This window comes from Cinclus cinclus, chromosome 2, assembly GCF_963662255.1.
Source record: "Cinclus cinclus chromosome 2, bCinCin1.1, whole genome shotgun sequence".
Taxonomy (NCBI): domain Eukaryota; kingdom Metazoa; phylum Chordata; class Aves; order Passeriformes; family Cinclidae; genus Cinclus; species Cinclus cinclus.
Window position 1 is genome coordinate 6468313 of NC_085047.1, and position 12345 is coordinate 6480657.

The 12345-nt window shown below is 36.1% G+C and overlaps 1 protein-coding gene across 3 annotated transcripts in view; it reads right to left on the bottom strand.

Moving 5' to 3' along the window:
• The window catches only part of CADM2 (cell adhesion molecule 2), a 159275-nt gene that overhangs the window by 98404 nt on the left and 48526 nt on the right, over nucleotides 1-12345 (bottom strand). Inside the window, exons 1-3 of one of the 3 annotated variants that reach the window (XM_062515336.1) lie at nucleotides 9227-9616; nucleotides 6630-6767; nucleotides 765-935 (exon numbers count right to left, since the gene is read on the bottom strand). In XM_062515336.1, the coding sequence (XP_062371320.1) occupies nucleotides 765-935; nucleotides 6630-6767; nucleotides 9227-9266 (349 nt within the window). In that variant the 5' untranslated portion in view covers nucleotides 9267-9616. Of the gene's footprint in view, nucleotides 1-764; nucleotides 936-6629; nucleotides 6768-9226; nucleotides 9617-12345 lie in introns of those variants that run through there. The other 2 variants (XM_062515334.1, XM_062515335.1) reach the window with 2 other exon arrangements.

Sequence of the window (12345 nt, forward strand, 5' to 3'; positions counted from 1 at the left end):
TGAAGATGCCAGCTGAGGGTGAAAAGGTGTTCTCTTGTGCATCTCAGTTTCTAAGTGACAAAACCCCATTGACTCGAAAGACAACCCGACTTCAGAGCAGGGCACGCAGATAGAAAATAATATTCATTCAACTTGGAAACAAAGCACAGTGGAAAACATCATGTCCACAAATGCTATTTCAAAGAAAAAAAAACAAACCAGCCAATATATAAAGATGCAAAACAACTGAAATTTGGATTAGCTAGACTAACAATTTGTGTAAACCAGGCTTAAAAATAAATCCTAAAGAGCTTTTCTTCTTAAGTTTTGTACTATTAACAACACTGCTGAGTTTCATTAGCAGGATTCAGCATTATCGAGGCAATCTGCTACAAACTTTGCTTATTTATACACTTGTTTCAAGTTTCTGGAAACTTTCAAGGAAAACTGTTAATTAGGATGCTCTTGACGTTTAAATAACACATTTACATTGCTTCAACCAAACCAAAATACAAATGCATTTTCTCTTCACTACTTCTCAGAAAAAAGCAAGAACTTAGTCCCACAGTTTTCTCAATGATAAAGCTTTCATTAAACTTTTTTGAGTCACTCCTGTAAAATCAAAATAAAAACCGCACCCAACCAACCAACCAAATACAAACCACAGAAGCTGGCTAAAAGAAAGGTATTATCTATCTGCACAATACCAGAGAATTTTGCTCCAACACACATTCTGAAACAAAACAAAACTAGAAAAGCAAGCATGTATAATGTGTATTACTTACAGTGTATTTCTAGAACCTGCATTGCTATCTGAGGTGTAGAGTTTAGGGACTCATGATCTACTCTGCAACTTACAACTGCACCATCATCACTGCGATCTGCTAGGAAATCCAGCGTGCTGCTGACTGTGAATGTTTTACGAACTGAATCTTCTTCTTTGAAGTATTTAACATCTGAAAGAAAGAATAAGCAGTTAATTTATTTTTCCAAAATTTTTGGGAAAAGTAGTCCAGCATTAGACAGCTAAATTTTCTATCACAGTTGTTGGAAAAAAACCACATCTTTCATATCTGCATTGTTCTCTTTAATATGAAAGTAATTAGTCTGCAATCATTCCTCAGTTTGCTCTCATTGTCAGAATAGGAGATACATACTGAAAAAGAAAATTTTAAAACTTGTTCCATGATACTGCATTCAAACAGAAATTCCATTCATTATTACCTCTGGAATGTTTAGGTCCACATTTGATATAATCTTTCTCTGTAGGTCATCAGAAAAAGATTGCGATCTTGTCCCACCCTCATTACCTTATATATTCACGGTGTCACTAAATATTAAATTTCCCGAGTTCATTCTTATAGCCTCTCACAGAAATGCAATATATGGATATTACTGAAGCCATGTGCACATAATCAGCCCCTGTGCTTACTTTATTCATTGCTTATTCCGTTGTTTGGTTAGGATTATGCTAATTTACTAATAAAACTAAACCCAGGTATAGTCATTAGTGGTAATAAACATCTGTAAATACAGAATGTCATAGTATTTACTCTAATATACAGATGAGTCCCAAGAAGATCAGAAATGAGATTGCTGCAGAGAACTTCCTGAGAATCCAGAGAACTTTCTCACTGCTTTATATCATTCAAAATTGACCTGATACTTTTGTGCAGATCCTGTTAAAAATCAGAGATTTTTCAGAACAGACATTGTGGTGGAGGGAGCTTTCAGCTACACTTAGGAAGCATCATCTCAGCTCAGGGTTAAGATTCACATTCAGAAATCCATGCTAGATCAGAAATGAAGATCCAGAAGACTGAGCATTTTTGTTAAATATTTGAATGTATTAACTGGGACATCAGATCTTCTTACACATAAGTTAGAATTGTTTTTCTTGGTTTCCAGCTACTTGTGATACTTATTGATTTCAGTTTATTTCATAAAGATGGTAAGCTTGTTATATTGATTTATTGCAATGGATTCCTGAAAAGATATCTATAAATACTTAAACATATATATGAAATTAAACTGAGATTTCGTATGTCCTCTGTGCCCTAAAAAAGTGAGAGGTTTCAGTTTTACAAATTGTACTAAATCCCATTAGAGAACAGAATGACCTAAATAAAATTTCCATGAAATATCAATTTTAGAAAGCAAATCTTCAATGGCTTAAGCTTCATCTTTTTAGATTAAAAATACATCTAACATCAGAGGTGGTCTTTATCATTGCCTCCAGACAGACAAGGACACGGTGTAGTTATACAGTTTCCATTTTTCCCTAAAAACCAATTCTTTCTTGCATGCAATAATTTTTCTGCCTGTTTGCTGCTAAGCTTTAAAAGATTTCAATTTCTGCCATGGTCACTATTAACATTTAGGGATTCGTAGGTGAAAGAAATATTGACCAGGGCTAAAGCAAAGTTATTACAATTAACCAAAAAATGTCTTCACTAATATTTAAAGCAAACCCATGTGATTTTGTTCCCAGAGTTAGGTTTCCAAATTTAATAATAACCACCTATATAGGTAACATTCTGCTTATAAGTAATGTGCACATCCCTTACTGATTTCAGGTGGGGGACAGAAGACTCCTGAAAACATCCACAATTTAAATTTTATTGAGAGGTTGTGCGTTCTTAATCCTTTAGGAAAACAAAAGTAGTTGATTTCCTAAATGGATGTTTACAAGTCTCTCTAGGTATCTATTGTGTGACAGTTCAACTCTTAGAATTATCTTCCTCTGCAAAAAGGACGGTGGTAAGATTCTACAAACTCATGGGATCCTCACCAACAGAAATTTTTAGCTTATTCTCCTTATCAGCGACATTGTCTTAGATGTTTCATTATGGCAAAATGAGGACGAGATCGTAATATGTGTTAATTTTGTGTAAACCCATCTGGATGTAAGAATGGTGGTGCAGGTACTGGGTACACACCATCACTCAGGATATTTTACAGAATTTTCAAATATGTCAGTTGTAGCTTACAGTTTCATTTGTTTTCCTGCTGCTCCTCTCTCTCCTAAATATTCCCTTGAAGAAAAGGTTGAAAAGAAATCCATTACCCAAGCATTTGTGTGGGAAACACTGGAATGGAAGAGGCTGGAGGGATACACCTTTACAGAGGAGGACCTAGGGGTTGTAGGATGTGTTGAACATTAATCAACAGCGTGCCCTTGCAGGGCTGAAATCTAAAACCCACTGCCTTGCATTAGTAAAAAAATTAGTAAAATTAGAAAGTCAGAGGGAGTGATCCTCCTCTTTTTGGCATGGGCATGGCTACACTGAGAATACCAGACCCAGTTTTGGGCTCTCTGAAGTAAAAATGCAAAATAAACCTGTTGAAAAACATTGTGGACAGTGAATGAAGCTGTACAAGGACATCTTAAGAAAGTCAATGGGGAGGAGAGGGAGAGGAGAGGGAGAGGAGAGGAATAAAACCAGATCAAACTGCTGCCTTAAAGTGCATAAATTATGGCCACAGAGAAAAATAAGCCAGAATGCCCTCAGAAGTACAAGCAAAAGTGGCTGGGCAACAAACAGAAGTTACACCAAAACAAATTTAGATTATATCATGGAATATCTACAAAAATTGAAAACACTGCACAAGGGGGCTTTAGAATGCTGAAGAATCTAGCCCAGACAGAAATGTTTCTATGGAATCTCTGTCCTGGGAGACTTTTCAAACCTGAATTGGAGAAGGCACTTGATTTAACCTTGGAACAGGTGTCGGGCCAAATGAAACCTGGGGATCAGCTTCACGCCCACTTCCATGATGTCAGACAGGTGCACATACATCAACTAATACAGGTTTATGTCTCATAAATATATATGTTTGATAGGGAAAATAATAAGTGGAAATGATGGAATGTCCATTATCCATTGCTCATTAAAAGCTTTTTATAAAAGCACATACCTGTAAAACACAGAAGTACTAATCTTTTAAAAATACAGTATTTCTGGTTTTACATGGCAGATATAATTTGTTTACACTTAAACTCAAGTTCTGACATGAAATGGTCCTGTCAGCAAAAAAAAAAAAAATCATCTTTGCTTTAGAGGTTTACAAAGACAAAATGATCAGTGCCCCTCTGAAATCTTTGTGTATATTAAAATTACAGAAATTTACTCAGAGTAACTTAAGCTGTTGCTTAAAAAAATGAACTTACTTAGTTTTAAAATACAATCTACCTAGGAAAAAAAAATATCCATTCAAAATATTCCTGAAGCCTAAAGAAGTTCTTTGTATAATTTTGTTGAAAGAGCACATAACAAATTTTGTTGGAAAAAATAGGTAACTTCAAAATGAAAAATTTGCATTTAGCTTCTCCAGCACTTTTGTTCTTAATAATCTTCCAGAAATATCACCAGAATGCTAAACTGCAGATCTCCCCTTGTTAAACTGGTGCTTTTATGAGTGACAGAACATTCAAGTAAAAGGTGTGGCACCCAGTGCTTCACATTCAGTCTCTCTCATTACTAAACACTTACTTTGTCAAACACCATTCCTTTACCAGATGATGATTCCTTTTTTGAGTAATAGCAATGGAGCTACAATTTTACAGTGGCTTTTTCCCCTCTGGTGCAGCTCTGATCTCAGTGCATCATTTATATTCGTTTGCAACATGCATAATACAGTGTAACACAATTGGATTTAGTGGTGCTGGACAGACGAACTTCTAACCTTTAATGTCAGCTACATTAGCATATCATTTCATATCTATTTTCTCAGATTTATCATTTCACCTTTTACACTGCACAAAGCTAATGTAACTTCTGCTGATGCCACTGCAGGCTGGTTAGGTTATTTTATTTCTAACCTTTGAGAAATGGCAATGTGCTCTTCAGAAGACCTAGAAAGCTAAACTGAAATGAATGTGCTCAGTACTTTCCTCCTATTTCTGGTTGTCAGGCATTTTTTCCTTTTTACTGTTCTTTTTCATACTCCTTTCACTCTCCTTTTTTTTCCCCATCCCGTTTTGATTTTTTTTTTTTAAATCCCTTCAGGAACTCTTGAGAAGAACAAATCAGTTAAAGAGTCAAATCACCAAATTGCTTGCTGGCTTCAATTACATACCAGCTGAAGGAAAGGCAAACGTATTACACCAGATTTTAAAACATAATTTTAAAATAAGATCTTTTCAAATATGTGTTGCCTTGCTGTTAGGCCAACTGTATCAATGTTTCTCTTATAGTATTGAAATGGCTTGGAGTTATTTCCAATCTTAACATGCCTTGAATATGCATATTCATCCTGACATCTTTTCTGGAGGACACAATCTATGATGTGCCATGTGTGTTAACTGTGCTGTTTAATTCTTCTTACTTACATTTGATAAGATGCTGTATTTCTTCCATCAATTTCCTCAGATTTCCCAGTGCTGAAAATAATTATTCTGTTTCCTCATTTTCTATCCTTGTTACACATTTCAAATTATTCCAGTCTAAAATACTTTCTCTTTTTAATACTCTTCTCATTTTCATTAGAAATATAAGGACACCTCTAGAATGGACAGAATTCCTTAGGCAATCATCCGCAATCTCCTTTATTTACCAATTTTATACCACAGCTCTGCTGTTGCACATTGAACTGTGGTAGAGAATAGTAAAGGAAGATAAATGGTTCTGTAATTAACTCTGTAACTTTGCTTGAGGCCGTTTATTAAGCTAATGAAATCCAAAATATTAGACAAATCAGATAAATGAAGGGTGTTTGTTTGCTTTGGTTTTTTAAAGCTACACAGAAGAGGTGGATTTGGAATCATCTTTCACCTGGTCTCACAGTAGAATGAATAGAGGTGGCATGAATAAATACCACTACCTTATTCTTTTCATCCATTTACTTTATAATGGGCACCTCAACTGGCTTGGAGGTGTGACAGTCTTCTGCATCGGGAAACTCTCTTCACTCATTCACCAGTGAGGATTTAAAACTACTCCAGCATTTTTAAGAATACGGAGCAGAGAACTACATTCTAAGCAAAGAACATACCAAGTGAAAGAGAGGATGGAAAGGAAACAAACAGTTTTTTATATGCAGGCTCTTTCCTAGTTGGCTGCATCCTTGAAGACAAATCCTTGCTGCCAGCTTTGGTTTTAGTCACTCAATGGCTTTTCAGTTACAGCAGACTTTGTACATCTCCCCCCCCCCCCCCCCAGCCCCTGTGGAGTTTTCCTGATCCCCTTTAAAGTCCATTTTCTTCCTCCTCTTCACTGCAGACTGCCAGCATTCTTGCTGGTCACATTTCTTAGGGGAGTGTAACCTAAATCTGGGAATTAACTAAATCAGACATACTCCATTTTGGAATGGCACAAGAGTAATGCAAAGGGAAAATATCAGGGATTAGAGGTCTGACTGTGATAATAATGCAGAGCACATTTCTCTATGAAAACTCACAGTTGAGTTTATTTTGCTGCACAGAGTTCTGAGCAATCCAAAACATCACTATTTACCATTTGAAGAAACAATAAAAAGATGGTTATATGTCCACTACAGTAAATTAAAATCAATTCTTTATCCATGTACAATCCCTTACTCCTTTCATGACCCAATAGGAGCAACTTTACAAACACAGGTTAAAAAAGAAATTCTACAGAATGTACAGTTCTGACAATTGGACTAAATGACACCAAGATCCTTTTAAATACCTTTAACTTCTTTGTCATTCTTGAACCATCTGATATCAGCTGCTGGTTTACTACCAGATGTCTTGCAAGTGAGCTGCATCCTCTCTCCCTCCATAACCGGTGAGGTAAATCCAGTAATTTGTGGCTTCTCAGGAACACCTAACAAACAAACAAGTAAAATGTCTCTGATAGTGTCAGCTGCTGCCACAAATGCATGAGCAACCTAAAGTTCACTTCTTCATATGCTCTAAATCCCAGAAACAGGATAATTAATTCCTTGTGCCTTGTCAGTTAAACCTTTTTCCTATTGTAAATTAACCATCAATCTGAATGGTAGTTGATTCTAAATGAATAACGAAAGCAGGAATTACCTAATTTTCGAAGAGAAACGGATTGCATTTTAATAACTAGCTTATCTCTGTATATTCTGCATGCAGGTTTAGTCTGGCTTGTTACAATATTTCAACTGCTCAGCACAGCAAGCAGGATGACAAAGCACATTAGAAGCACAGCTGTGGAAATTAAACATAACTGGCAACAAAGAAGCTGAACTGACCTAAGTTCAAAACAGTTGTTTACACCCAAAATAATGAAGCCTTTCATACAAAATCCAGGGAAAAGGGAGGGTGAAAACAAATATTGGAGTCACTTTATCTTCGGAGAAAGCAAAACCAAACCACCAAGAAGTATAATCACAGCTCCACTGGCTAAGGAGAGTTCTTCAGAGGAGATCATATGATTTGGACATGCCATACTCATAGTATTCAATTTGGAAACGGTTGTTTTCCAGTGAACCATGGAAGATTTAAAAGCGACAAAAAACAAAACATGAAGAAAATTGGGAGAGCTTTGATCACTGAGCGCATAAATCCGTTTAATTTACGAAGACACAGGAACAACTTATTTTAAAGAAATATTGATGGCAGCAATTTAAAAAAATCTCAAAAAATGTCACTTGTAACTTGCAGCTGCAGTGCTTTGGTGCATTCACATTTGTGGCAAGATAAAGGGCTCGGTCACAGTAATTGATCCTGTGCCCTGTATTTAATAATTCAGTTTTTCTACATCTCTTTTCCAGAATGACAGAATATGTACATAAAAAAGCAAAGCAGCATCACCTATTGAATAGTTCATATCTCTAATAAATCTACTCCTCTCTTTCAGGACAGAATATGGTATCTACTACAATACCCTGACACTTAAATTTTCTTATCGAAAGCCGAACAGTCAATAAAGAGATTATTAGTACATACAAGGATAGTTTGTCTGATTAAAAGATGTAATACATTTCAGTGGCAAAGATCCCATTCTCCAGCAGAAAATGTTTTAAGAGTTTAAAATGTTACTTTGAAATAGGAAATTACAAATACAAAATGAAAAACAAAAAGGCAAGAATCTTAAACTGCGGAGCTTCCTCTCTTGGAAGGTAAGTAAATGATGTTGGGAAAACTTCATGAAACCCTCCCCCAAAATGAAGGTAAAGCTTAAAGGGCAGTTAAAGATCAACTGTTGGCTATATATTTTGGGGATTTTCTTGTCTTTGTAACAGTTTTCTATGTCTTTCTGCCATTCAAAAGGTTGAACCGGCACACTCCTCAATTGTTTAGATCATGAAATGCCTCTCCACAGAAAGAAGATTAAGCATAGGCAGTTGGTATTCCAGAATATTCTGCTTTGAGTGGGTACTTTTTGTCATTAATGGCAAACTTGTGAAGATTTTTGTAAAATAGTCTCATAGGGACTGAAAAGGAGACGTATTTCATACCCTAAGCACAAAACCAATTCCCCTTCTGGATTAATGTTAATATTGCTGCCACAAAGAATATCTTACATTAGTCCTATCAAACTCAACTGTCTGCCCATCCACGTATAAAAATAAAACAAAAAAGAAAGAAAGAGTCATGTTCAGGGACACAAAAAAAGGAAAAAAAGAATAAAAATCAATCACTAAAATCATACAACCTCTTAGGTTCGCAGGCGTGTTTCAATGAACTACAGCAATTTTGGCTGATTGGGCTACTGACATTCATAGAATCATATAAAGCTTCGAGCAGAAACTTTATTTCCTGGGCATCTCTTCAAATCTATTGTGTTTCTATAACCTCTGGGGGAAACAGCAGAGCATTTAGAGGATAAAGCATAAAAGAAGTGGCAAGCCCAGTAAAAATTTGCACTTTATAGACCCCCCAAAAAAAAAAAAAAAGGCAACAGAATGATACAAAAAAATGCACAGCTAAGGAAAAAGCTCTAAAGCCCATTTTGATTTCATGCTTTCTGATTTTCTCCCCTTTGCCCTATCCAATAGATTGTCAGGAGATGAACACATGCACCTTCTCTGCACTCGTGCTGCTCGGGATGTAGAGGTTATGTCCATTTTATGGAGCACTCGTTCCGTGGTGCCTGTGTGCTCCCTAACTCATTATCCTGCCATGGTGCAGACACTAAGAGTCATGTTATTTTTCAGCACAGCAATACGAAACAATAAACATCAGGGGAAACTAGATCAGACGCTTACATTTATCTTCTGCCAAGCCTCAGAAAAGTTCATTCTTATCATAATTTGCCAGGAGCCTGAGGAGTTGAACATTGTGTCTTTCTGTTCAGCTGTTTGTACTTACCGAGGACGGTGAGGAAAGCCTTGGAAGTTTTGACAGGCATGGTGAATAAGGAGCAGGTGTACTGCCCTTCGTCCGACAGGGACACGTCGCTGACACTGATACTCAGCTCGTGCCATGACGCTCGCACCAGCTCAATTCTGTTGTCCCTCAGAGCTGAAAAGCAAAAAAAAAAAACAAAAAACAAAAAACAAAAATCCACATTGAGGTGGGATCCAGCACGTGAACAAAGAGTGGGGTGCTGTACAAGAGGCTCAGTGAAGGTTCCTAGAGAAACCACGCCCTAGAACACAGTGTGTGTGCACACAGTTGTCTGTGCAGAGCTGGGGGAAATAGAAAAGGTACAAGACTCTCAGAAAGCCGTGGGAAAGCAAATGTCAGTGTGTGCAACAGATGATGGACAAAACCATCCAAGAAGCTCTTGTTGTTCAAGAAAGAGATGTAAGAAAAGACAGAGTTCATAGAATCTTATGCAATTGTCTACTAATCTCAAGTTACTGTATGATAGTGTAAACATGTTAAAAATGTGTAAATATGTTAAGCAAGCTAATGGAATTATGTAAACTTAATAATGAAGCTTTATCCATTATTTTAAACCATTACAAGTAAGAATTGTTGGAAGCAAGGGGAAAGTGTAAATATACTTACGTATACAAGTAATTGGCTGGAGTAAACACTTGTCAGCTTTTAGTATTATCTTATGGGTCAAAAAACTTCTAAAAGACCATGTACCTAAGAACAACAGGCTGAAACTGTTTCCATCTACCTTGCTTAGTTCTGTAAAATGAGGGTAATGGCTGTGATAAAATAAAGGCTTGGAGACAGCTGCTCTGGCTCACCTGTCCTGTTGTTTGTATATATCTCTCTATCTCTATACATCTTTATATCATCTCTATCTCTATCTATATCATCTATATCTAAACCTAATCTATATCTACATCCGTCTATATAATCTGTATCTCTAATCTATATAGATATACAGATATATACAGAGATATGTAAATATAAGATAAGAGAAAAAATATCCCAGAACCAACACAGAGTGATTTGTTTTCTCTGTGGAATAAAGTAGGAGAGTTGAGCAAGTTTTTAAGGGGTCTATTGAGTGATTTCTAACATATATAAACCTAGAAACTACAGGACCTGAGTTACCTCTGGCCTTCCTCTAAAAATACCAACAATGACTTTGATTTCTGCTCCCTCACAGCTTTGTTCAGTGACTAAAATAAATCCTTCCCAAAACCAGCCTATTTTTTACATATTTACAGACATTGAGAATCCTGTATCTAGCCCTGCATACTTTGCCTACAGATTTTTATCATGTCCACTACTACTAATATTGAACTAGAATATCAGATTTCTCAAATTCTGTAAATAATTATTCTTATTGCTAATAGACTGAAAGTTCCACTTACACATGCGTATGTAGTACATTTAATGATTTGAGGTAATTGAGTATAGTGGCTTTCCTTTTTTGATTATGAATAAAAATATGATCTCTTTGCATGAAAGCAAAGAGGGAGAAGGAACATGTAGATTCACTTAAATTCAAAATATCACTTTAGTTAATGCTTTAAAATTTTAAGTATTTTATAATCTGTACTTAGATTAACCCCCATTTTCTATTGAAAAACCGACAAAACATTGTTATTTTTCTGCAGTAAAGCTGCTTCTGGAATTTGCATGTATTATCCAAGCCTTTCCACAGCACAGAAATGCTAATATCATTAGCGAGCAACCACTCTCATTCTCCTAAACAAACAATAAAAAAGCCTGTAACTCAGAAAGTTTAGCTGTTTACCTCTAGATCAAAATGTCTGGCCTGATAGTGTGTGAAACTTCAGTGAGTATTTTTGCAGCAAGCCTCTGAAAGTCAAAAGTAAAATGGGACCATGATATTTATCAAAACAATTACACTTGCATTTGTGAGAAGAGCGGAGTTGTTGAAGTCCCTTATGACACTCTCTCACACCTCTTTCTAAAGCCTCCAAAGACTCTTAGATTTGTCCAGTATATCTCTTCCAATGACAAAAAATAATTTAAAAGTTTCACTGTGGTTCTTTTGCTACTAAAACTAGATGTTTCTGCCCAATTGCCATCCAAGTCAATCCAGGTAGATTTACACCAAAATAAGAAGATACAGTGAAGATTCAGCAAAAACATCACTTGAATTTGTCTTCTTCTAAGGCCACCATTGAGGTTTGTTCTCACCAGAAAATTTCAGCTGAATTTGCTGATTATTTCAGGGTAGAGCAGCTAAAGCTCAGCTTCTTCTGCAAAGTCTGAGGACTAAAAGGTGGCAGCTTAAGCTGACCTAACATACAGGCATGCCATGAGCTTCTTCAAGGCACATCAAAGGGGCTGAGGCTGTGTGTAATGGACACATTCCAAACAGAACTGAGATGTTGTCTGGCCAGCCACAACAAGAAAAAACCCCACAGTTATTTAGTTTATAATATGAAATCCATATAATGATGAAAAGAGGAGCAACCTTAAAGCAATCAAGCAAGGGAACCAGAAGCCACAAAATGCAAAGCTGACAGAACAGCTGATAAAAACAAACTCAGGAAAACAAAAATGAACATAAAGCAAGTGTCTACCAACTCCAAACAGCAGCAAAGCTGACCACTGTGGCTTCAGCAGCCAAAGTTCTTCAAACAGTGAAGCTGTTGCTATCTTTGAGCAAGTAGATGAGGACTCAGAATTCCTTTCTCAGCTTGTCAATTCTAGTCAAGTGCAAATGAGCAGACACAAGAATGTTTATTTCATAGTACTGACTTTCCAATAAAAAAAAAAATAGAACATTTAAAAATTATTCTATTTCTTCCACATGGTTTGATCACCACCACACCCGTTTACATAATTTGGCAACAGCAGAAAAAATAGAAAAAACAAAACAAACAAGTAAAAAAAGCAAAACCAAAAAGCCTCTCAGCACTCCTTAATTTGGAAGTGGTGATTTTTTTTCCTCCACTTAATCTGAAATTATTTTTAAAATAATGCACTATATTATCTTATATAGTATTTGACTTCGCTATAATTTTCAGGTTTTGCTGCCTTGTGATAATGATTTATGCATCTGTTGAAATATTTTCCTACAGATGGCACAATGTGTAGAATTT